Here is a 22,273-nt window from a genome sequence, read left to right on the forward strand (position 1 = left end):
AAGTTGCTACCGCGGCCCCGGCGCCTCCGGTCGGGGAGCGCCCGCCGGGCGCAGCTCGCAGGGGCCGGAGGGGCGGCGGCTGCGCACCATGTGCCGCCCCCGGCGCCCGGCGCGGCCCCGGCTCGCAGGAAGCGCCGCGGAGGGTGTGGCCCGCCCGCCCCGCACGGCCCCGCCGCGCACCCGCGGGGAGCCGGCCCGGGAGGGGACAGGGGCACGGCGGGGAGCCGGGACGCGGGGGACAGCGGGGGGAAAGGGAAAAAAAAAAAAAACGGAGAAAGAGAGGAGGGAGAGGAAAAAAAAAAAGCTCCACCGGATCCGGGTGCTGGGGCGGGCGGGCGGATCCGTTCCCCTTCCTTTGCCGCTGCCTCACTCCTTCCTGCCGCGATCATTCACGCGGCCGCTGCGCGCTCGCTCCCCGCCGCCGCGGTCCATGCCCCGCGCCCGGGCCCGCCTCTCCGGCTCCGCTGCCGCCGCTCCAACTTAGGCTCTGCCCGCAAACAAGGGTGGTGGCCGCGGGCTGCAGCCGCGGATGCTGCGACCCGCCCGGCCTTGCGCTGCTCCTGCCATCTTCCCTGGCTGAGCCGCCAACTCCCAGGGAAAAAAAGAATTAAAAAAAAAAAAGAAAGAAAAAAGAAAAAAGGAGAGGAAATCTTCGTTTAAATTCCCTTTCTCAGGCTTTCAGACAAACTACTGGGAAGCGGCGGCTGCGACGGCGCTGCCAGCCAGACGCCGCACGGCTCTGGGGGAGCTCCCCCGCCCCGCTGCCTTTGCTGTAACCTCACTTGAGCCTATCGAAATCTTTTGTGCGGTGTCACCGCCCTTCGTTTAAATCCTGCCCTCCCCCCGCCGCCGCTCCGCGCCCGCCGCCGCTCGCTCCTCCCAGGCGGAGGGGGCAGCAGCGCCGGCACCGCCCGCGGCCCCGCTGCCCCGGGGCTCGCACTGAGCTGCGGAGGGAAGGCGACAGCACAGCCAGGAGCCGCCCCGGCCGGGACACAGCGGGCCCGGGTCCCGCTCCCGGCCCGGCCCGGCACGGGCAGCCCGCCAGGTGAGTGCGGCGTTCCGCTCGGGCTCCCGGGCCGTGCCGTGCCGTGCCGGGCCGTGCCGGGCTGTCCCGCTCCGCTGGCAGAGCCGGGTCGGAGCCGGGCTGTCCGCGGGCAGCGCTGAGAGCGCGGGATGGGGGATGGCTGCGGCTCTCTTTGCACACAAATACTGCTCTCAGCACCGGCCTTGACCCACATTTTAAACCAATGAAGACAATTCGGTCTGTTGCTCTCCCGTTTCTGTCGCTGTTTTTGAACGCTGGTTACTGTTTATTAGACTTTAGCAGGAAAATGTAAACCTACTGACGCTGCTGTGTAATGAAATCCCTACGAAGACTTTCTCTGATCTGTTTCCATTCTGCAGCACACCGAGAACTTTTTCAGAGGATTCTTGTCTAGAGCAAGTAAACCTGAGGCACACATCAGATTCTGTCCTGTTGCACAGTCTCTGCTTCAATATAATATATATTCAAAGCCCATGTTGAAACCATATCTTACATATTTGTTACATATTTTGGTGTAGCTTAAGCTGCAGCTAAATAATATTATTTTGCTCCTTTCAATCAGAATTCTCTTTTTAAGTCAGCCATCTAATTCTAGGCATTTACAGTGCATTTAGCAGGGTACAGAGCTCCAGAAGTACATTTGTCCAAATTCACAGTTAACATCCTGCTACATTCCTACTACTGCAGGGGTATAAGCCACCTTGAAATAAATGGAAATTGGACCAGATTCCTCACATCCAATGATGTCCTGGCAGAAATAGAGCCCACCTAATGGATTCCATACATTTAAAGGGCTTCAGACAAGTTTATTTGCACATTAGCTAGAAGAACCTTTGACCTTCTACTTGTAGAGCAGGATGAACACAGATGTGAAAGTGAGGGGTTAACAGGGTGCCTGTATTGGGGGGCAGGGGAAGCCCTTGCCATAAAGCCAGCCTTGAGGAAAGGGGTAGATACTGATCAGTGGGTGTGTCAAAAATAGGGCAGTTCTCCACCCATCCCTCCTCACAAAAACAGCACGAGGGAAATTCTGTTTACTTGAGTCAGATTATAGCAGTTTCAAGGAAGGTCATGATTTGGGCCTAAACAATTTTGGCTTACTGCCAGCAAATTATTTTCAAAAGTATAAATAGGAATGATTTCAGAGTACTCTGAAAAATAAAAATCAATGGGCAGAAGAAGCCAGCTGAACTGTATTTCAAAGTATTTCCAGATATGTCCTTACATGAGGTGATAGTATGCAGCACAAGGAATGTCTCTCATAAATATTAACCTAGTTTATCTTTAATGAGGATTGACTACATTTAATTAGGGTTTGAAAGATTTCATTTTAGAAGATGTAGGTCTCATCCTTGGCTAGAAGAGGTGTTACATGACCTAATAATCTTTTCCATTTTTAGATGCTGCTGCCTGCCATGATGCTCTGTGTGATTTGTGCCGTTCCCCAAGGACAAAGCGGAGAGATCCTTGGTTTGGACAGGTCCTGCAGAGCCTCCTCCACCAGTCTCCCTCCACAGAAACCCAGCTGGCCCTTAACTGTGGCAGCTCCTACAAGCTGACAGGGCCACTAAAGCTCTTACTAACTGCTACAGTATCAAACAAATACTTTTCTAGCTCTTATAACCCATCCACAAGACTTATCTGCCTCGGTATTAGCAAGGGGGAAATCTGGTAATTTTTGTCCTTTAGTTGGTGTTGCATGTGGAGAGTGCCCAGGGAAGTCTTGCCAAATGCCATTCTTCTCCCATAGTAGCCCTGGGTGTTTAGCTTTTCTGCTTGTTAAATGTTTGGGGAAGTGTGACTTGGCTTTTGCTTTTTGAAAAAACAATGTAGAAAATACCACTTTCATTAGTAATTTTTACCATTTCCTGGAGCAGCTCCCCTTGGAACCATCCTGCAGACTGTAGGGCTGCTGCCTAGGCACCCCTGGCCTGGCTGGATTCCCTGAAAATACAGTCTCATTCTAAAAGGCAGCCTTGGAGGTGGATTCGGGTTGGTAATGTGAGCAGAGCTGAGAGTCAGCAAGGTACATGCTTTAAAGTGCCAGTGCATGTGATTGAGGAGGAAACTTGCACCCAGTGGTGTTTGGGGTGAGTATTTCCTTTGTAAATCTTCTGCACATCTCTTCCAAGGAGAACGTGTCCATACCTATTTATTTCATGGCTACTGAGTGCAAAGGTGATCCACAGGACTTGGGCAGCTCACTGAATTCGTATGAAAACTTGGAAGAAAATCAGGTGGCCATGCTTGGCTTTAAAAAGATTTCACTGACAGAGTCTGAATGAATTAACTCTGGGGTTCAAACCAGCAGGCATTGTCAGATACAAGGGATTAAAAGGCTTTTTAATGTGGCTTAGTAGTGTACAGAAGATTGGCTTACTTGTATGAGCTCTTCTTTTGTCACATTGATCTTTATTTTGCATTGTGCTTAGTACAACAGAAACTGGAGGCTGAAGTCTTCTTTCCTGAATCATCTGACAGGACTTGGCCCTTTTATTGCTTAGTAAAATATTTTTTGTGAAGGAGGAATTGATTTTTGCTAGTGTAGCCACTGTTGAGTAATAGCTGAAGAATACCAAGTTGTAATAATTTCATGAGCACTGTATGTGGCCAGGTCAGTGAGAGGAAGTTACTGTATGGTGGGTTGTACTTCTTGATATTACTTTGCTGTATAGATGTATTGATCTAACCTAATAGGGAGCTAGCTGATGAAGGAATAAAAGGCAATTCAGTGGTTCCCCTGTGTCAGCTCTATGTGACTAAACCCGTGAGGTGGTAATTATGGGAATGATAGCTCCAGATCTGAGGGATGCAGCTGGTTGTCAGGCTGTAAACTAAAAATCATAGGAGGATAAAGTTGGCAGGAACTGATGGAGGAAATGCTTTAAGACAAAGGCTTTGCAGAAGAGGGTGGATGAAGATGGCCCTTCCTCTCTGCAGCATTGAAAGTCACACAGAAGGAAAGGCAAGTGTGTTGACCAGCTTATTGCCCTTAAGATCTATTTTGTCTTAAATGTTTTGGTGCTGAGTAAGTGTTCTGTGGTCAGTACTTACAGCCATTACTTCATGGGAGACTAAAGCTGTGAGGTCTGGGTCTGTCTCGGGTCTGCAGAGGCAGCCATGGTTGATGCACTGGGGATAGAACCTGAGAACTGGTCTGCTTGTAGCCAGAAACACATATCTGGAGAAACAGTTAGCCAGGCACTTGAGACAGCAAAGTGGAAATGCAGTCACAAGTTTTGTTTCTTCTTTTGTCTATAAATAAATAGGTTTTAGAATAGTGGGTGTGTTTTCACATACAGGTTTAATTAACCTTGATGTTCTGATGTCGTGGTTTGTATTTGTTCTTTTTTTAATATGGCATAGGCAAAAACACAGTATCAAAGGTAAGAACAAATTTATTACATAGACACCATATCCTAGTAGTGGGATGCTGGTCAGTTCCTGTTTCTCAGCTGAAAGGTAATACAGCAAAAGAGGTTTTTCTTTTGTTGTCCTTTTATTCACCATTTATTGCACTGTTTTCACCACTTGCCGAATATAATCGATTGGTTGTCCCCTGCTGTTACCATGGATATTTAGTACATCAACATGGGAAAGAGACACATTTTTATGGAAAGGGAAATACAGCTACAAAACTCTTCTTGCACTGAATGGACAACTGTGCCATATTTTATGTGAATACAGCCAATAAGGGCTTTTTGCTTGTTCTTGCTTGTATCTACACACACAGACATCCCTCCTGCACCTCGTGTGTCGTGAGGCTGGTGCCCAGGAGGTGCCTGTAGCTCCTGGTGTCCATTCTGACTCCCTGGAGCAGGTGAGAAGGGCCAGAGGAAGGTTTGTAGCCTTTGAACTCAGGAGCACTCCATGAAAGAATGGCCAGTGCTGCTGGTTAGAGTGGTCCAGCATAAACAGGAATCCAAGACCCTCCCTTAGACTCTTGCCTCTGGGTTTTTTTGAGATCAAAGGAGAACACGGTATTTTGAACAAAATGTGCAAGGGCCCACCCTTCCTGAATTGCACTTTGGTGGTATGTTCTGTCCTGCAGCTGTAATACTCTACAGAGGGGTTTGGGTTTTTCCCCTCCCTGCCCTCTTTTAATATGCATCATGAGAGAAATTTAATAGATGTTTTCACAGGAGTCTCTGATCCTACACTGCTCTCATTGTGCCTGTGTCCTGTGAGCAGGGCTGCTGATCATTAACAATATAATCCTGGCACCTCTAATTCATCTGAAGTTCATGTAATGTATTACTTACATTAGATCTAGGTGCCAAAACTGACCTGTAAACCTAAAATGAAATTGGGACTACAACATTAATTTCATTTAGATTGTGAAAAGTAGACTATAAATAGAATTCCTGTGGGAACTGTGTAAATCTTCTTTGACATTGATTTGATGTAATTCTTTTCTTAATAGGGTAACTTTAAATTGTGTAATCAGTACATAGTTTAAACCAGCACAGATTTGTAGCAAATTTTGCAGTGAGATGAGTACTAAGAGGCACATTTGTGGTGTTTCTGAATTTAAGGATCATACTGTACAGCTTTAATGCAGTTGACTAGACAGTCAGGCATCATACCCTCCCCAACCCTGAGCAGACATGTAATGACACAAAGCTGTGATGTCATTTGTCAAACATCCCCATCCCATCAATAAATTTTAATTTATAAAATGCATGTGCACAGGATAACGCAAATTCAGGACGAAGATTTATTTTATGTTCAAAACTCAAGTCAGAGTCTGAATTTCAGGGTTAGTAACTGAATCAGAATTTCATGTCTAAATCACAATAATTAATCCTTCATCTGGGAAAATTTTGAATTAAAGACTTAGTTTTTCAAATTGGATCCAGGAGTTTGAGATCTGACTAGCTCTGGAACAAAAATTTGTGTTCTCTTAATAGATGGCAAGTGAGTGTGCTTGTGTGATGCATGAAATTAAACCAAGGACTGAAATTATTCTGAATATTCAAATGTTCATGCTCTAGATGACAGCATATTCTGCTTGCTGTGCTGCTTTTTTTCTTTGGCATGTTCTTGTTTTTAAAGATAACATGTTCAGGTCTGATTGTTCAAGTTTAATTCTGCCTGTGAGTAAATTCAGAGGGTTGGATTAACACATGCACTGTCTGTGCATGAGAGCTCGGGCATTAGATTCTCTGCAGGGGAACATTTAAGGTACTTGAGATAATTTGATCTATGAAAACAATAATTTTGAATGTTTTACTGCAAATAACTCATAATATCCTGACATTCTGTAAAATGTATGATAGTGCTTTTAAACAGGGAAGATTATGCTGAATGTTGGGGCATCTCAAAACTTGCTTGAAGTTTTCTGGGTCTCTTACTCCGTAAGTCTTTTGTATTTTTTAAAACAATATTGTCCTGGTCCTGCTCTAAGTCAGTAGGTGCAAAAGCCTATTAGGTTGTGTAAGTCAGATCTCAATCAATTTTGGTATTCAAAATTACCACTGCAAAGCTGCCTTGCACAACACTTAATTCATCTGGGCCTCTGTTAAACTTCCTTTTGTGTCAGTAGAGTTCTTGAAATGAATTGATTCTTCCAGACACAGCAGGTGCTGATAGCAGGCAGCCCTTGCATGTCCATTCTCCCTTCTGCATGCTTAGGGCTGATCTTCTGTCTTAATTGTCTAGATGTCCCTCCAAGAAGGCAGGCACTGCTTTTTCCTTAATGAAGTCAAGTTCCTTGTTCTTTCTAAGGTTTCATTCCAAGGAATGTCAAGGAACAAGCTTTAAGATTCTGCTATACTGTATTTACAAAGAAAAGTAAAATGTGACAAATAGGAATCCACTTTAAAACAGAAAATGGCATATAAACTCCACCAGCAGCAAAGACTTGAGAGAGTTTCGGCAGTTAAAAATTCACATTCTTCTCCCAACTACTAAGAAAGAATGATAAGGAAAATACGTTTTTTGCACAAATATAGTTCCAAAAATGGGGGAAAAAAAATCTCAAACTTCACTGACAGAAATTTAGAACATTCTGAATCCTCTCATATTATAGCTTGACCCAGCCCTGCTCAATAATAAAAAAGTTTACAAGGGAAGGTAGATTTGCCTTTCTGATAAGGTATAATTAAAGGTACTGCTAATAAAACTTGAGTGTTGCAGAGGCAGAAATGACAGTCACAGCTTGAGACCTTCCCTGGCATGACTAGATGGGACTTTCAGCTACAAGGTAAAGCATTTACCACCTTACTCTTGCAATCTACAGTGAAAGCAGCCATATATTGTCCAATCCATTCTGTACTGCAATCCTAATAGTGTTGGTTGCTAGGACTATAAAAACTGTTAAGAAATGTGAAAACGCTTAAGCTATAAAAAGCATATTGGCATGACTCTGATCATTACACAGTGTGCTTCAATAAAAAGCAAATGCAATTTAATTTGCTCCTGTCTGTGGTGTGTGCGTTTGTTTCCTGCATAGGAAAGAGGAACAGCAGAGAACAGGGCTGAACAGGTGTTTGTCCTGCAGCTGACCCCACAAGCAGCAGACTTGAACCAGTCTAGCCAGACACAGAATTTTGCCTGAACAGAGGTAGTTGTGAAGTCAAAGCCAAGCATGAAAACCGCCTCCTTTTCAAATTAAAGCTTTTATTGGCATGACAAGGAAATGTATAGTGTTGTTTGGTGCAGTCCTGGGTACACTGAATGACTTGTTCACCTACCAAAGGGAATCAGGTTACTTTTGAGATCTGTATCTGAATGTAGTATCAGACATTAGAGTAAGTTGGTTTGGTTTATTCTAACAAGAAAAAACAGAATTGAAAATATTTCCTAGTAGAATTTCAATGAAAATATTTTATGCTGCAAGTCCAGCATTCCAAGATAGAATTTTTTTTTCAGTGAATGTATGCACAATCCAGTAATAACAAAAGTTAGCAGAAAGCTATTTTAGTAAAACCTCATTAATCATGGCAATCTGATATAGTATACCTGATGTTCATTATATTTAATGAGAAATCACCAAGCAAATGTGCTCGTTAGTGGCTCTGGTATTGGACAGCTCTGTGAGAGGTACTTGTCTAAACCCTGTTTCAGTTATGTACATTTAACAAGCTCCACGAATAGCTCTGGGCTGCTTCCTGTTCTCAGGCACTGGCAGTGTGTCTGAAATGTTATAAACCATGGAGGCTGCAGCCCAGGCTGGTTGTTTATGGGGGTGCTGAAATCTTGGATCCCACATCCTCCTCTGCTGTTTCTCGTGGTGCGTGTGCTTGGCAAGCTGCTGTTTTCATGTGCTGTGTGTGTGACTTCAAGAGTCACTTCAAGAGTTAGTCCAGGCTTTGGAGAGCCTCCCCAAACCCACGCCCCAGCATCCTGACTGCTTTTATTTTGTGTTTGCACACCTTGCCCATAAAGGCACTGGGTTCCTGCTTCATTACGTGGCCAGAACTGGATCATCTGGGGTTGAACTTAATGATCTTTAAAGCCCCTTCCAACCCAAACTGTTCTATGATTACAGGATTCTATGATACAGTAACAGAATAGGGGTTGGAGAGTTTCTCCCAACAGAATTATTTCTCTGCTCTGAACCTGGTCTGTCTTCAGTGCTGGAATGGAAAAGCAGCCTGTTCACTGATCAGCCTGAGTGCAATTAGTATCTACCACTAGCAGTAACAGTGCTGCTTCCTTGAATTCCCGTTTTAACTTCCTGAAATCCAAAGTGAAAGGTAGAAGAGAAGATTGTGTTGCTTGTAATTAAAAAATGCTACCATGAGGAAAAAATGAAGACTGGAGTGAAATAAGAAATAAGGCTGTGCAGACATCCTTGCATGTAATTTGGATTAGATAATGGAAAAACAGCCTGTACAAAGAAAAAAGCCCATACCTCTCTCTTTTTTTTTTTTTTTTTTTGGTGGTGGTGGTCAGATGTTCTAGAGTTGTATTTTAGTAGCAAACAGCATTAATTTGAATACTTTTCTTTTAGAAACCTAATATTGCTGAGAGAGTAGTCAACATCAGAAGACCCATGCAATGGGCCCAGTTCCCATCACACAGATCAGCAAACCCGAATACTCTTCATCCTGTTTTTACAAAAAAGCAACGAGAAGCAACCACATAGCTTAGATCCCAGGCGATGGGCCCATCATTTATTTACTCGTTTTAACCTCCCAGTGCCCAGCGTTCTGTCCCTGCCCGGGCCCTGCAGGACCGCGCCGGGGGCTGGAGCGGGGACAGCGGCACCGGGAGCCGGCAGAGCACGGCAGAGCCCGGTAGAGCCCGGCAGAGCCCGGCAGAGCCCGGCAGAGCCCGGCAGAGCACGGCAGAGCCCGGCAGCTCCGAGACCGGCCCGTCCGTCCCCGGACCATCCAGCTCCTCCCAGTCCGATCCATCCTCTGTCCGTTCTGCCCGATCCATCCCCTGTCCTTCCAGCTCCTCCCTGCCCGATTCATCCCCGGCCCGTCCAGCTCCTCCTCCCAGTCCGATCCATCCCCGGCCCGTCCAGCTGCTCCTCCCAGCCCGATCCATCCCCACGTCCGTCCAGCTGCTCCTCCCAGTCCGATCCATCCCCATGTCCGTCCAGCTGCTCCTCCCAGTCCGATCCATCCCCATGTCCGTCCAGCTGCTCCTCCCAGTCCGATCCATCCCCATGTCCTTCCAGCTCCTCCCTGCCCGATTCATCCCCGGCCCGTCCAGCTCCTCCTCCCTGCCCGATTCATCCCCGGCCCGTCCAGCTGCTCCTCCCAGCCCGATCCATCCCCGGCCCATCCAGCTCCTCCCAGTCCGATCCATCTCCATGTCCGTCCAGCTGCTCCTCCCAGTCCGATCCATCCCCATGTCCATCCAGCTCCTCCCAGTCCGATCCATCCCCATGTCCTTCCAGCTCCTCCTCCCGGCCCGGCCGCGCTGCCCCCGCCCATGAGGGCCCGGGCCGCCTTCCCGACAGCGGCAGAAGATGGCGGCGGCCGCGGGCTGGGCGCTGCTGGCCCTGGCGCTGTGTGTGAGCGCGGCGGCCGCGACCGGCGGCTCCGAGGGGAAGCGGCGGGACGGGCCGCCCAAGAAGAAGGACATTCGGGACTACAACGACGCGGACATGGCGCGGCTGCTGGAGCAGTGGGAGGTGCGGGAAGCGCCGGCGGGTCCGCCCGCAGCACGCAGAGGGAGCGCCGCGGCTGCCGGGGGCGGCGGGGCCGGGCCGGGGCCGCTCCGCGGGACAGCGGCCGCTCTGCCCGGCCCCGGCAAGGCGGGGGATCCCCGGGCCCGGGCGGGAGGCATCCCCCAGCACCGTGTTCCTTCCTCCGAGGCTCTGGGTCCGTGTGGGGGGGTTTCAGAGTCGGGGCGAGGGCCCGCAGCCTGCCCTGCCCCGCTGGCCCTGTCCCGCCTTCCCATAGCCCAGCACCCAGCTCGGTGCCTGCCAGCAGCCTGCCTGAAAAGTCTGGTTTTTTCGAAGTATTGAGCGATACACATTATGTGACCGAGGGGTGGATACCAGGAGGAATATTCATTTCACGTTTACAGGGTAGATACGTCGTTGTTTTGGTTTGGTGTTTCTTTCCTATCTTTCCTCATAGTAACAACTTATAATTCCAGCTCTCTCTCATCGCCTTCATCCTTCTCAGCCCTCTGCCTTAACTTTCCTTGGCGGTTTCCTATCACTCCCTTCTCCATGTGCTTGTCATGCCACTGTTAGGTTCTTTTCATTGTGTTATGGTCCATCATCTTCTGCTGGATACCAGAGCACTCCCCTCTGTCATTTATTCTTTCCCGTGAGGTTTTTCCCTGGAATAGTTTGCAAAAAACCCTGAAGGAAATAATAGAGAGAAGACTTCTGTTTTTTGTAACACCAGTTGCAGCTGTAAGTTAAGGTGGAGAAGTGAATTGTAGATGAAGTAACAGTAAGTATGGATGCCTGCCTTGGTCCTGGTTGGCAGGTTATGGACTTGTTCATCCTATGGATTGTTACTGCATACATCCCTTTAGGAAGGGAGGTTATTAGAAAATTATTTAAAATTTTAAATAAAATTATTAAAAGGCTAAAAAGTTCACTTTTCTATTAGTGGTATCAGCCAAGGACCGAGCAGGCCCAGCTGCTAAAAAAATCAAGGCTTAATATTGCCCAACTTGAATCAAATTTGGCCTTGTAGGGAAAAAAATTTAAAAGATGAGCAGCTCTTCTAAATGAGCTGACTGAAAGGGAGGCTCAAGTTAATTCTGTTGTGACTCTTGACTGTATATTCTGCTCCAGCCTAGTGGGCAGGTCAGGGGGCTGTTGAGGATTTTCCTTTTCAGCTGGAGCAGGTCGTGGTGTGCTGCACAAATGCAGATGTGGCAGAACAGCTGGAGAGTCACTGCTGGGGCTGGGGTGTCCTGAGGAGAGGCACACAGGCAGAGCAGGGACTGAGGCAGGGCTCAACAACTGGGGGTTGTCTGGTCTCCTGGGCTGGTCAGCTGCAGGGCATTTTGCCTGGTGGCAGTCAGGACACTCAGGGAACATGAAAGCTTGAGGGGGTGGTGGCTGGAGGAGAGGAAGGGGCATGAGTGCACTTGTTGGAGTGGGATGAGAAACAAAGGAGGCACTGTGAATTGGGAAAGAGCAGGAACTACTCTGGGGAATGGGGTACAGGGCATAGATCTGTACAGAATCAAATGTCATTACTTTCAACTGAATGGAATTACTTCAGATATTTTTTATCTCCCTGGCAATTAGCCTAAAACCGTTGGAGGATGGTGGTCGTGACATGCTTGTGTTTGCCACAAGCCTGAGCCTGTGGCTCCAGCAGCTTTCCCAGCAGGAGCAGCCACCTCTGCACATCTCGTGCTGCCCCTTGCACCATGTGCATGACTGCACAGGAGAGTGAGCTGTGGAAAGCAAGGATAGGCAGCAGGGCAAAGAGGCAGAGGTGCTCCAGTAGCTCAGTTGCACAGCTAGAGCTTAGAGGAACCACCAAGGGATTTTCCTGATGGAAGGGGACTCTCCTGAAGCCTGGAGTCCTGGGCAGCTGGACACAGAACTGAGAATGTTACTGAAATGTCTGGTGCTTTAAATAGTTCATTACTGTTACAAGCTCAGGGTTTCTCAGGCTTGACTCTGGTCATTGAATAGGCAAAGCAATTTAGTGGCATATATTAGTAATGTTTTTAAAAATCAAAATGCAGGGCATTTATGAGAAATTTCTGAGAATGGGAGCTGAGGGGAGGACCAAGTGAAGGAATATGCAGTTTTTCCTGTGTCTATGTAATGCTTTCCCTCTGTAACTTCATGTTACTGTTTAAGTGAGTGAGTCTGTGTCCTGGGGTGAATTGTATCCCCATTCCTCTGTTTAGTCCAGAAATAAGATTTGCACCTTTAAAACTAGATCTGGGAGTGAAGGCAGGGAGAAGGAGAAGCAGTGGAATGTCTGAGGCGGCTGTTTTCAAAACACAGAGATAAGAGCTTCAACTTTCCTTCTCCTGACTGTGTGTGCAGCACGGACAGGCACAGAGAGCTCTCCTTTGCTTTTTAGTCACTTTTTAGCTAGCTGGGGCAGAGAAGTTTCCCAGACTGCGGCTTTTCTTTTTCTTGGAACTGTTCAAACCTGCTCTGGACTGAAAACCCAGAACACACCTGTGGCCCACCAGGGCTGGGACGTGGCATTTTCCAGCAGGAGGGACTGACAGAGACTGAGCACCTGAGCTACAGCCCACGACAAGGACTTTCTGAATTTGCCAGCTCTTCAGAACAACAAGAGCTTTTATTGTTTAATATTATTCAATTTTTTATGTTTGTGAATGCTTTGCCTGTTAAATAAACAGGTTTTTTTCCCGCTTTTCTCCAAGGAAGTCTTTTCCTGAACCGGTTGGGAGAGTGGCCAGTTGAATCTGCTTTCTAGAGGGACCCCTTTGGAAGTTTCCTCCCTAATTTGCCCTAAGCCAGGAGAGTCTGCTAGACTTTTCAAAGCAAAAGCTTACACTTTTCCTTCACATTTTACCTTTTAGATGGCTTTAAGCACACTTCCATGACATTTTGTACAGAAAATAAATGTCATCTAGGGGAGCTCTGATAATACTCCCATTCAAACTGTAAGGATGCAATTTCAGGAACATTTAGTTGAACAGTTGAGGAAAAAAACAGGTAATACATATTAGTAGCTCATGTTGTCACTAAATCCAAAGTCTGTTTCTGTATTTCATACAGAGTATTTGGAAATATTTCTTTCTGCCTTTTTATTTCAAAACTGGCTTTGCTCTAGCCAAACCAGACTTAAGCTGCATTTTGCTTTTAATTGTGGAGAATGTTTTTCAGTGAATCACATGAGATTTTGTATTTTCACTTACCACTTTGACCATTCTTCAGCTTCCTCTAAGTGATGTTCCCACTTAGTGACAGCAGGGTTTTTCCATGGCCTTTCCTTGCCTCGCAGGTCACTCATTTCAGAAATTTCAAGGCATGTGAACTACTGGAAAATGTGTTTCAGACTTGTAAAATTGAAACAAAGACATAATTAGTAAGGAAAGAAAGGATAAAATCTAAGGCTCCTACAGCTTCTATTCTGTGGTTTCTAAATTTTAAACTCTTGTCAGAAAGACAAGAAACTGTAGCAATGAGCTGGGGGAAGAACATGGGTCACTTTGTATGAAACCTTAGCCCTTGAGGAGCGTGGGATGCTCCATGGGTGTGTAGGAGGATGCTGCTGGATTTGGGTACAAGCATGTGCAGAGATGTGAAGGTGGTGCATTCTGAGGTCTGGAAATCAAGCTCAGCTTTGAGGCCTCTGAAGGAGAGTGTCTTTATCTGCTGCTGCAGTTCATGTTCCCAATGGAGCGAAGCGTTTTGAAGTCACGACCACCCCTAAAATACCTGCCTTAATTAAATACCTGCCTTAATTAAATACCTGCCTTAATTCCTGCTCATTTAGTGCTGCTTGGGTGGATGCCAGTATAAGACTTCTGGGGGGTTTTGTTGGTTTTTTATTTTTTTGTTTGTTTTTTTTTTACTTTTTAATTCTATGATACAAACACTGTTACAGAAGACAGGTTCTGGCTTAATGTAAGTAGTCACCATGTTCGGCTCACAGTTATGAGCTGTTTGTATCTTTCCAAATATTTAAATGGCTGTCAGCCTCAGCAGAGGCATAAAGAGGTTAATTTTTTTCTTTTTTGTGAGAGTGATTTACTCTGGGTGATTATGTTGTCAGGCTGTGCACCTGTGCATTAGAAAAGTCATGAAACCTTTAATCAAAGTCTTTCTGTGGCATAACCACACAGAAAATCTGAATTCTTGTGGGTTTAATTGTTTAAAAACACAAAGTAAGGAAACTTAAATTCTCAAGCAATCACATGATTCCCAGAAGTGAATTTTGACCTCTGAAAGCAATATCAGATGAATGTTCATATATGTGTGTATGAGGCTTTTTATTGCAACTTTCCCATTTCATCTTGCATGCATAATAAATATTTGTGAAACTGTGACAAAAAAAGAAACTATTTTATGAGTTTCGTAGGTGGAATTGAATTAGCCTTAAGGCTGAAGTGTTTCTCAGTATGTGATAAAATGAGATTCCACCTGTCAGTATGAAAATGTGCATCATTTTCAGGGGAGAGTTATAAATGAAAAGGGCACTCTTGGTGAAGTATCTTGAAACAACAATCACTATTTCTTTTGGCTTCACAATCTCCATCATTCAGCTAAAAATATTTTATCACAGCACAGTTATTCTCTAAAAAGAAATTAGCAAAAAAAAGACCCGAAATATATTTGTACAACAATTGAGTTTAAAGCTTCCTTGTCATTTTCAAAACAGAAAGATGATGACATTGAAGAGGGAGATCTCCCTGAGCACAAGAGGCCTCCAGCACCAATAGATTTCTCCAAAATAGATCCAGGCAAGCCTGAAAGCATCCTGAAGCTGACAAAGAAGGGGAAGACTTTGATGATGTTTGTCACAGTGTCGGGAGATCCCACAGAAAAGGAGACAGAAGAAATCACCAGCTTGTGGCAGGGCAGCCTCTTCAACGCAAACTATGACGTGCAAAGGTGAGCTGTGCACAAGGATAAAGCTCTTGCCTCTGCAGAACCCTTTCTCTTTCTTCCTGAAAACCTTTTTAACTGTTCATCCTTTGCTGTTCACCTCCATCATCCATTACTATTTCTGTGTTTCTTTTTCAGTTGTGACAAAGCTTGTGGTGTGTATATAGCCCAGATTATTTTTATCTCAGCTATTTATCAGTTTGCCTCTATGTGCTTGATGGGAAACATCCCACTCTGAAGACCTGTCACCACAAAAGGCTTTTTGTTCCCCTGCTGAAAAATGGGACTCTTTGAGAGCATCATTTTGAAACAGAAGAATGTTGTGCTCTTTTATGGAGGCTGAGAAGGGTTGCACTAAGTGTATAAAGCAAATGTAGTGCTCATTGGTGGATTTTACATAGTGCCAAATTAGTTCTTAGTTTGTTTTCTTATTCTTGCTTTCTTGGTTACTTATTGATATACTTCATACATTTCTTTCTTAAATGTCCTAGAAGATTGTTCTCCTGTCCTCATCCCCAGGCAACAACTAGAGCAGCTTCTTGCTCTTAGACACGTGCCTCAGTCATGGAGGCTCTTTGAACAAAAGCTGAAGTGTTTGAAAAGCAGAGAGTTAACTGAAAAAATATGGGTTTTTCCTCTAGGTTTATTGTTGGTTCCAATCGGGCCATCTTCATGCTGCGGGATGGTGGCTACGCCTGGGAGATCAAAGACTTCCTGATAAATCAGGAAAGGTGTGCAGATGTTACTCTGGAAGGTCAGGTTTATCCTGGCAAAGGAGCAGATGGAAATGACAAAGTGAAAAACAAAACAAAACCTGAGAAAGCAAAGAAGAAAAAAGACACAGAGAAGAAATCTAACGGCGTCAGAGAGGACAACCGAGCAACCAACCAGAGAGAGGAGCTATGACAGCCACGGTACCAGACTGAGTCCTGCTCTGCTGCTCCTTGAAGGGAATCTGCTGAGGAGTCCTGGGCTTTGGGGAGGAAGGAAGCAGAGACTAATGAAGCTTAAATTTGTGTCAAAATTCACCAGTTTACTCATTGCTGTTGGCCATTTGTTTAGTTACAGGAAATGCTTCATGTCCACAATTGACTGCTTTGGTTTGTAATTTTTTTATGCTTTTGTTGTTTAAAACTAGCATACAAATCTGTGTGTCTAACATTGCAAATTTAATTTAAGTGGAAAAGAAGAATTATGGTTTCAGAATACAATGATGTTCATCTGTAGTAGCTGTGTCCATCTTGGGTGTGTAAATCATGGATTCACAGCTGCTGCCAGAGAGCCAGGTGCAGTGTGAAAAGATTCTCTTGGAAGATGGTTTGATAGACACAGTTGGCATAAAACTGCCCAAAGTTGCAAAGAATAGTGGCCAGAGATGCCTGAAATTACAGGCCTATTTCTTTAAATTAAATTCAACCCATTGTGTCCCAGGAAATCTGTGGCAGTGCTTAGGAGTGTGATGAACTCCAGGTAGGAACTCTGCTAATGCACTCCAGGTCTGTACAGGAGGGACACTGTGCCCTTCAGAAGTGAAGGGAATTGCAGCGCCTGCCTGAGCAGTGTCAGGGTGAAAACTGAGGATGAATCCAGGGCATTCAGGTTGTTCTTGCTGCTAAAGGACTGTGCCTGTGGAAGCAGCTGTTCTGTGTGCCCTGTTACTCATGCAGTGAGCTGGAAGAAAAAGCTTTAACTCTGAAGTTAATTTGGTTTACTGATTGAACGGTTTGTTTAAATATTTGAAAAAGCGCTAGTTACAACACAGAGTTAAACTCTGAGTTAGACATATCACTTACTGATGCTGATCTGGTCAGATCTTGGTGGGCTTTTTTTCTTGGCACAGATTCCTGACTGATGTGGTTGATTGTAAATGACCATTTGATTTGAATACTATGAAGCTGGACATATGGGAGCCAATACTTTGTATAATTGGGGGAGGTTTTGTTATTGCTCAGATTGTTTTCAAATGCTTTGCTTAGAATTGTTTCCCTTCTGCCTTACTACAAGTTAGGGACTAAAGGCACCTAGTAGTGTGGTCCACATCATTTTGCAGAGGATGAGCACAGTATCAACTGTCTTCATTCAATCCTGGGATGGTGTTACTTTTTCTTTAAGGTGCTAAAATCCAAGTGTTTTGGATAAAAGGTCCTAATTGAACCATAATGGTTGATCTGTGGAATACTTCAGTATCAAAAGTATGAAACTGTGACTGAGTCCATGTTCTAAAATAAAAAGATGTCACTAAACTTACTGTTTTGAAGAGTAGTAAAACCTTTTAAATAGATCTGCATTTGGTTATGTATTCAAGAGGCAGACTAACTCATTATTGGTTTCTGTATGTAAGGAGTAAGTGATGTTGATGAAGGTTCCAGTTGAGTCATTTAATTTTAATTATATTTGTATGAATTTAGATTAAAGAAACCTTTGTAGCTACACTTCATTAAACAGGCCTGTACCTGTTTGAGTGGAAAATTAAAATTTGTTTCTTCAGGATTAACTATTACCTCTTATATTCTACTACTAATGCAGATGTGCAGCGGAGTTGAGAAGAGTCTCAGTAGATATTTGGATAGTTGGGATGTGCAGTCCAATTCTTGTGCATAACTAATTTATCATTGGGTCACATATTCTGGCTTAGCACCACCCTTTGTGAGCAACACTGCTTCTCATGTCAAGGGAAGAACAGGTCAGATGAAACTATAAAAATGAAATATAAATGAGTTTTTACTTTTCAGAGTTTTAGTATAGAGGTGGTAATTCAGATTTTGATGAGAAAGACATGGAAGTGCAGTTTTGTATTTGTCCTAATGTTATTTCCTTTCTGATCAGGTTGAGTTTGAGACTGTTGGAGAAACAATTGCTACACTATAGCTATAGCCCAGCTTTTGAGTATAGATATTCAGTCTCATAAATCTACATTTACAGTAGATTGGGTCTTTCCCCTTTGCAGTTAAAAGGAGCTTTTTGATATTGAACCAGCCAGTTGACCTTTTCTTTTATTTGACTGGTTGGTTGTTTCTGAGTCCGTTGCCAAATGCAGATGTGTCTTGTGTCACATAGCTTAATCAAATTTCAAAGTGTTAGGGTTTGTTTGGTTTGGTTTGATTTCTTTTTAGGTTTTTAATCTGTGTGATGACTTGGCAGTTACTTTCTGATATAAAACACAAAATGTTGCCTTCACAAAATAAGTTTCTTTTGCTCTTCCGTTTTTCTTCTCCCTTTTCCATGCTTTACACTAAACAAATACTGGAATGTACCAGTAAGTGTAATATGGCAGTCTGGCAGGAGCTGCTTTACCTCAGCCAGTCTTTCTCTGCTATCACAGTTCACTACTCAAGAATAACTTGAATTGCCTTTTAAAACTGGTAAAGTCTTTGAGACAGTTGCATTGTCCTGGGACAGTGTTACATAACCAATGTTTGGTGATGGTTTAAGAATCCCAAACCCTATTGCACACATTAATATATATCTGTATATGTATATAAATAAATATCCTCCAAATAAGACCAGGAATGTTCTATGAGTACCTCAGAAGATGGAGTCTCCCTTGGAGGCTTATCAAGCTTTCAATAACAGATTTTTTGGTTCCACATACAGGACATTCAGATACCTCCTTTAAAACTAATTTCAACCAGTAGGATGGTAATTATAGCTCTTACTATTTCTTTTTTTTTTTCAGTTTTATACAGAGGTACATGGAGAATCATCTGTTTTCATGACAGTGAAACATCTGCTGCCTTTCTCCTCCTCCCAGCATAGTAGTTTCTCTGTTCTAGTGCTATAACTAACTTTTCTGAGCTACTGTTAAATTTTTAACCCAGCTGTCCTACTCAGAAAAAAGAGTTTGTCAGTGATGCTACACGGGATATGGTTGCACTTTGTGAAGAATTTCCAATGGACAATCAACTTTTTATGTAATAAAATACTGGAAAAATATTCTGGGTTTTGTTGATTTGGGGTTTTTCTTTAAACTGTTCTGACACGAACTACAACAGGATTTCTGCTCCTAACTTAGAGTGCTCTAAGCTTTTCTTTGAACAGTCAAGTCAGCTTTTACTTCCAGGAGAATCTACTTTTCTGTCACTGTTCCTGAACTCTTTCAATTTTGTCCCAAAAAGGAAATCATAAATTAAAACACCATTTTGTAAAGATACAGAACAACCTACTTTTATCTGATATTTGGCCACTGTTCTCAACGGGTTTCTGGTAAGGCTTATGAAGTCTTTCCATTCTTTTATCTCATTTCCTTTTTTAATCAGGGAGTAACACTGCCTTTTCCAGGGGATTTTTAATTGCACTGGATATTTATAGAAGTTCAGAGAACCTGTGCCTGAATAGAGGGGGATGCCTCTGGTTTTAAAATGCCTAATTCGTTGGTACTGTCATGTTTTTCTTTATTAAGATTGCCATCCTACTAGGTGCATTGATACCCTGCTATTTGATAATTCTTACTCTGGGATAAAATGAACTATTTTTGAATATCACTGTTTTTTATCTTTTATACTGTGCCCTTTCAGCAGTACAAATCCCACTGAATTCAGGTAGCACCAAATTGCCAGGGAGGAAAAGAAGGAGGAAAACATTCCACTGGGATTTCTGGGTGATGGGATTTTCTCTCCTTCAGCAGTCAGGTGGTGGAGGGGGTTGGACACCGTGGCTCCAGAGCAGGGAGCTCTGTGCAGAGCAGTTTTTGATTAGCATTTAAAAAGCTGCTGTACCACACAACAATCAGGCTTTGCACAGTGCCAGGCTGTAGGACAGATGGGAAATGCTTTGTTCCTTTCCTGTGTGACACTTAACAGACCAGTGTTGATACTGGCTGGGTTGTAAGTGCCATTATATCCATTGTTTCTGTGATAGGAATCTGTTAACCATCATTTAACTTAACAGTAATCATGGTAATAATTATTTTTAAATTGGTGTTCTATGTGTTTATTATTATTATTAATATTATTATTACACAGACATTGATATTTTGGGAGGGGAAAATGGGACAGTTAAAGGAACTTATGGGCAAAGGCTGCTCCTCAGAAGCAGAACCTTTTTCCTTTCTTACTGCAGAATTGTTGTGTCTTTGTTGCAGAAGGACAGAAGACTCTACCTTTGTTTTTTACAGAAGAGCAACTGGAATGCTCTAATTCATGGAGTTTATTCTCTTAGATAATTTATTGATACCTCCAAAAACCTGTGAGCCCATCTTTACTGCCTGTAACATCTGCTTTTAAAGGTAATTATCAGTTGTGTCTGATCAGAGGCTGGACTTCTGTGTTGGCATCCTGCCCACTAATTCTGTGGGAAACACTGACCAGAGCAGTCATTAAATCATTAATATTTAAATCAGCTCGGCTGCCTTAATTGGTGGCAGAATTACATGTCATCAGGGCTCTGTGTGTGCATTGGAAAGAGGTGAACAGCAAAGCCCTGGAATTTGCTTGCAAGGTGCAAGGATTGAACAGCACATGAAGTGACCTGGATCTTGCTGTATCTTATATAAAGTTACCTCTGTAGGGAGGAAGGCTGAATTATACAGAAATAATTGTAGTGCAAGGGTGTGTTGAAAACAAGATCATCATTGAACACTTGCTGAGTCAATACAAAAATAAGCAAAAAGGTTTAATAGTTGTGTTTATGTGACCATTGCTATTACTTTGAGATTAAGTGTATTTATGTGACCATTGCTATTATTTTGAGATTCATGTCTGCATCTTGTATATTTGGGATTTTTCTAACTTGTCCTTCCTGCAACTCTATTTAATTCAACTTCTTTTTGCAAAAAAGTTAGAAAGGAGTCAGTTTGCATCCCCCCATCTAAGGTGATATTTCAGAAGTGTCCACAGTAGTGCACATTTGAAATAATAAACTTTTATATGAGTATTTTAATATTCATCCCACCAGTTGTATCCACAGCCATACCCTGTGCTTTGCCAACCCTTGATAGTCAGCTGCTGTCTTTCAGGTGCTGTGCAGCATGTTAATCACTTCAGATAATTGCACTTACAATAGGATGGAGTTGCCAGGAGCTTAATGGAAGCACAGACATGCAAATGCTTTGGCATTTAAGACAGCAGTTGAGCACAAGATCTTGAAAAAACAACTGTCTTTCCTTTAGTGTGGGTACCAGGTAGTTTGTTGTGAACTAATGAGCTGTGTAACCTAATGAGGGCAGGACCACTTTTCTTTTTATCAGCACTGCTCTCAGCCTCTGTTCCCACACAGCATCACCATTTAAACCATAGTGCTCGGTTCTCAGATAGCCCAGCTAAGGCTGTAATGTATTTCAGCCACGTTGCTATTTCTGGCAGTAGTGATAAACCAGGACAGCCTCACTTTCTGGGATGAGAAAATCAAGTTTAGATTTGTAATCAGAGCAGACTGTGTTCAAGAGATGTAGCTGTAGCACTTGAATACTGGAGTTGGTCTGCAGGAAGGCAGAAATAAATGAGCTGCATTCATTTCTTAGGTGTTGCTATCGACTGACAGGCCCTTTGCTTTCAGGGGAGGTATCTGTGCTCTAAGAAACATTATCCTGTGCTACTCACCCACCCTCCACTGACACGGCAGGAGAGGAGATGGGGTTGTGGTGGGGCTGCTGATTTCATTGTCATCTCACATTGCACCCTCTGGCAAAGGAAAAGACTTATTTGTAGGGGATTTCCTCCCCAGGAATCCTGTCACTGCTCCCTTATCACAGCCTGGGACACTCCAGCTGAGCCTCGCACTCTAAATTCCAAATAGCTGGGTCTGCAGAATGCTGGGGCTCAAGTTAGTGCTGGGCTCAAGTTAGTGCTGGGCTCAGGTGCAGTGCCGGGCTCAGCTCCAGGGCCGGTATCCCCCCAGCAGCAGCTCCTGGAGGTGTTTGCAGAAGAAGCCACGCAAGAAGAAGGAAGGGTGTGGCTGCAGCCGGGCTTTGAGTCCTTCCCCACCCTTTGGTCAGAGCGGGGTGGCACAAGAGCCCCTGATAGAGCGGTGCCATGGCCCTTCCAGCCTGGGAAAGCCGGGACACCGCAGCGAGGTGAGGGACTGGTGGGACTGGTGCTCTGCAATCCGCAGGGGCTGCAGGAAATGCATTGCACTTAACGCTGGGACACGGACAGACAGAGCTCCCTGCGCTCCGCGGGCCGGGGAGAGTCAGAGCTGTGGGGAGCAGCGGGGGAGCATCCCTGCCCCAGCTGCGAGCAGGAGCTGTGACGGCTCGGCTCGGCTCGGTTCGGTTCGGCGCTCCATGCCCGGGAGAGACTCGCGGGAATGTCACA

General features: G+C 44.5%; 1 protein-coding gene and 1 long non-coding RNA gene across 2 annotated transcripts; both read left to right on the forward strand.

The window, feature by feature from the left end:
- The first annotated feature begins 961 nt into the window (after nucleotides 1-961).
- LOC117002164 lies at nucleotides 962-7,458 on the forward strand. The gene is made up of 2 exons (XR_004419227.1): nucleotides 962-1,045; nucleotides 2,446-7,458. It is a non-coding gene; the product is annotated as an uncharacterized LOC117002164 (long non-coding RNA).
- A 2,439-nt stretch (nucleotides 7,459-9,897) lies between these two features.
- LOC117002162 (LRP chaperone MESD-like) lies at nucleotides 9,898-18,524 on the forward strand. Its single transcript, XM_033071012.2, has 3 exons — nucleotides 9,898-10,136; nucleotides 14,797-15,029; nucleotides 15,665-18,524. Exons 1-3 carry the CDS (start codon nucleotides 9,972-9,974, stop codon nucleotides 15,927-15,929), a joined length of 663 nt encoding a protein of 220 aa, XP_032926903.1. The 5' UTR covers nucleotides 9,898-9,971; the 3' UTR covers nucleotides 15,930-18,524.
- The last annotated feature ends 3,749 nt before the right edge of the window (nucleotides 18,525-22,273 follow it).

The sequence above is a fragment of the Catharus ustulatus genome, chromosome 12 (genome assembly GCF_009819885.2).
Source record: "Catharus ustulatus isolate bCatUst1 chromosome 12, bCatUst1.pri.v2, whole genome shotgun sequence".
In the NCBI taxonomy this organism is placed as follows: Eukaryota; Metazoa; Chordata; class Aves; order Passeriformes; family Turdidae; genus Catharus; species Catharus ustulatus.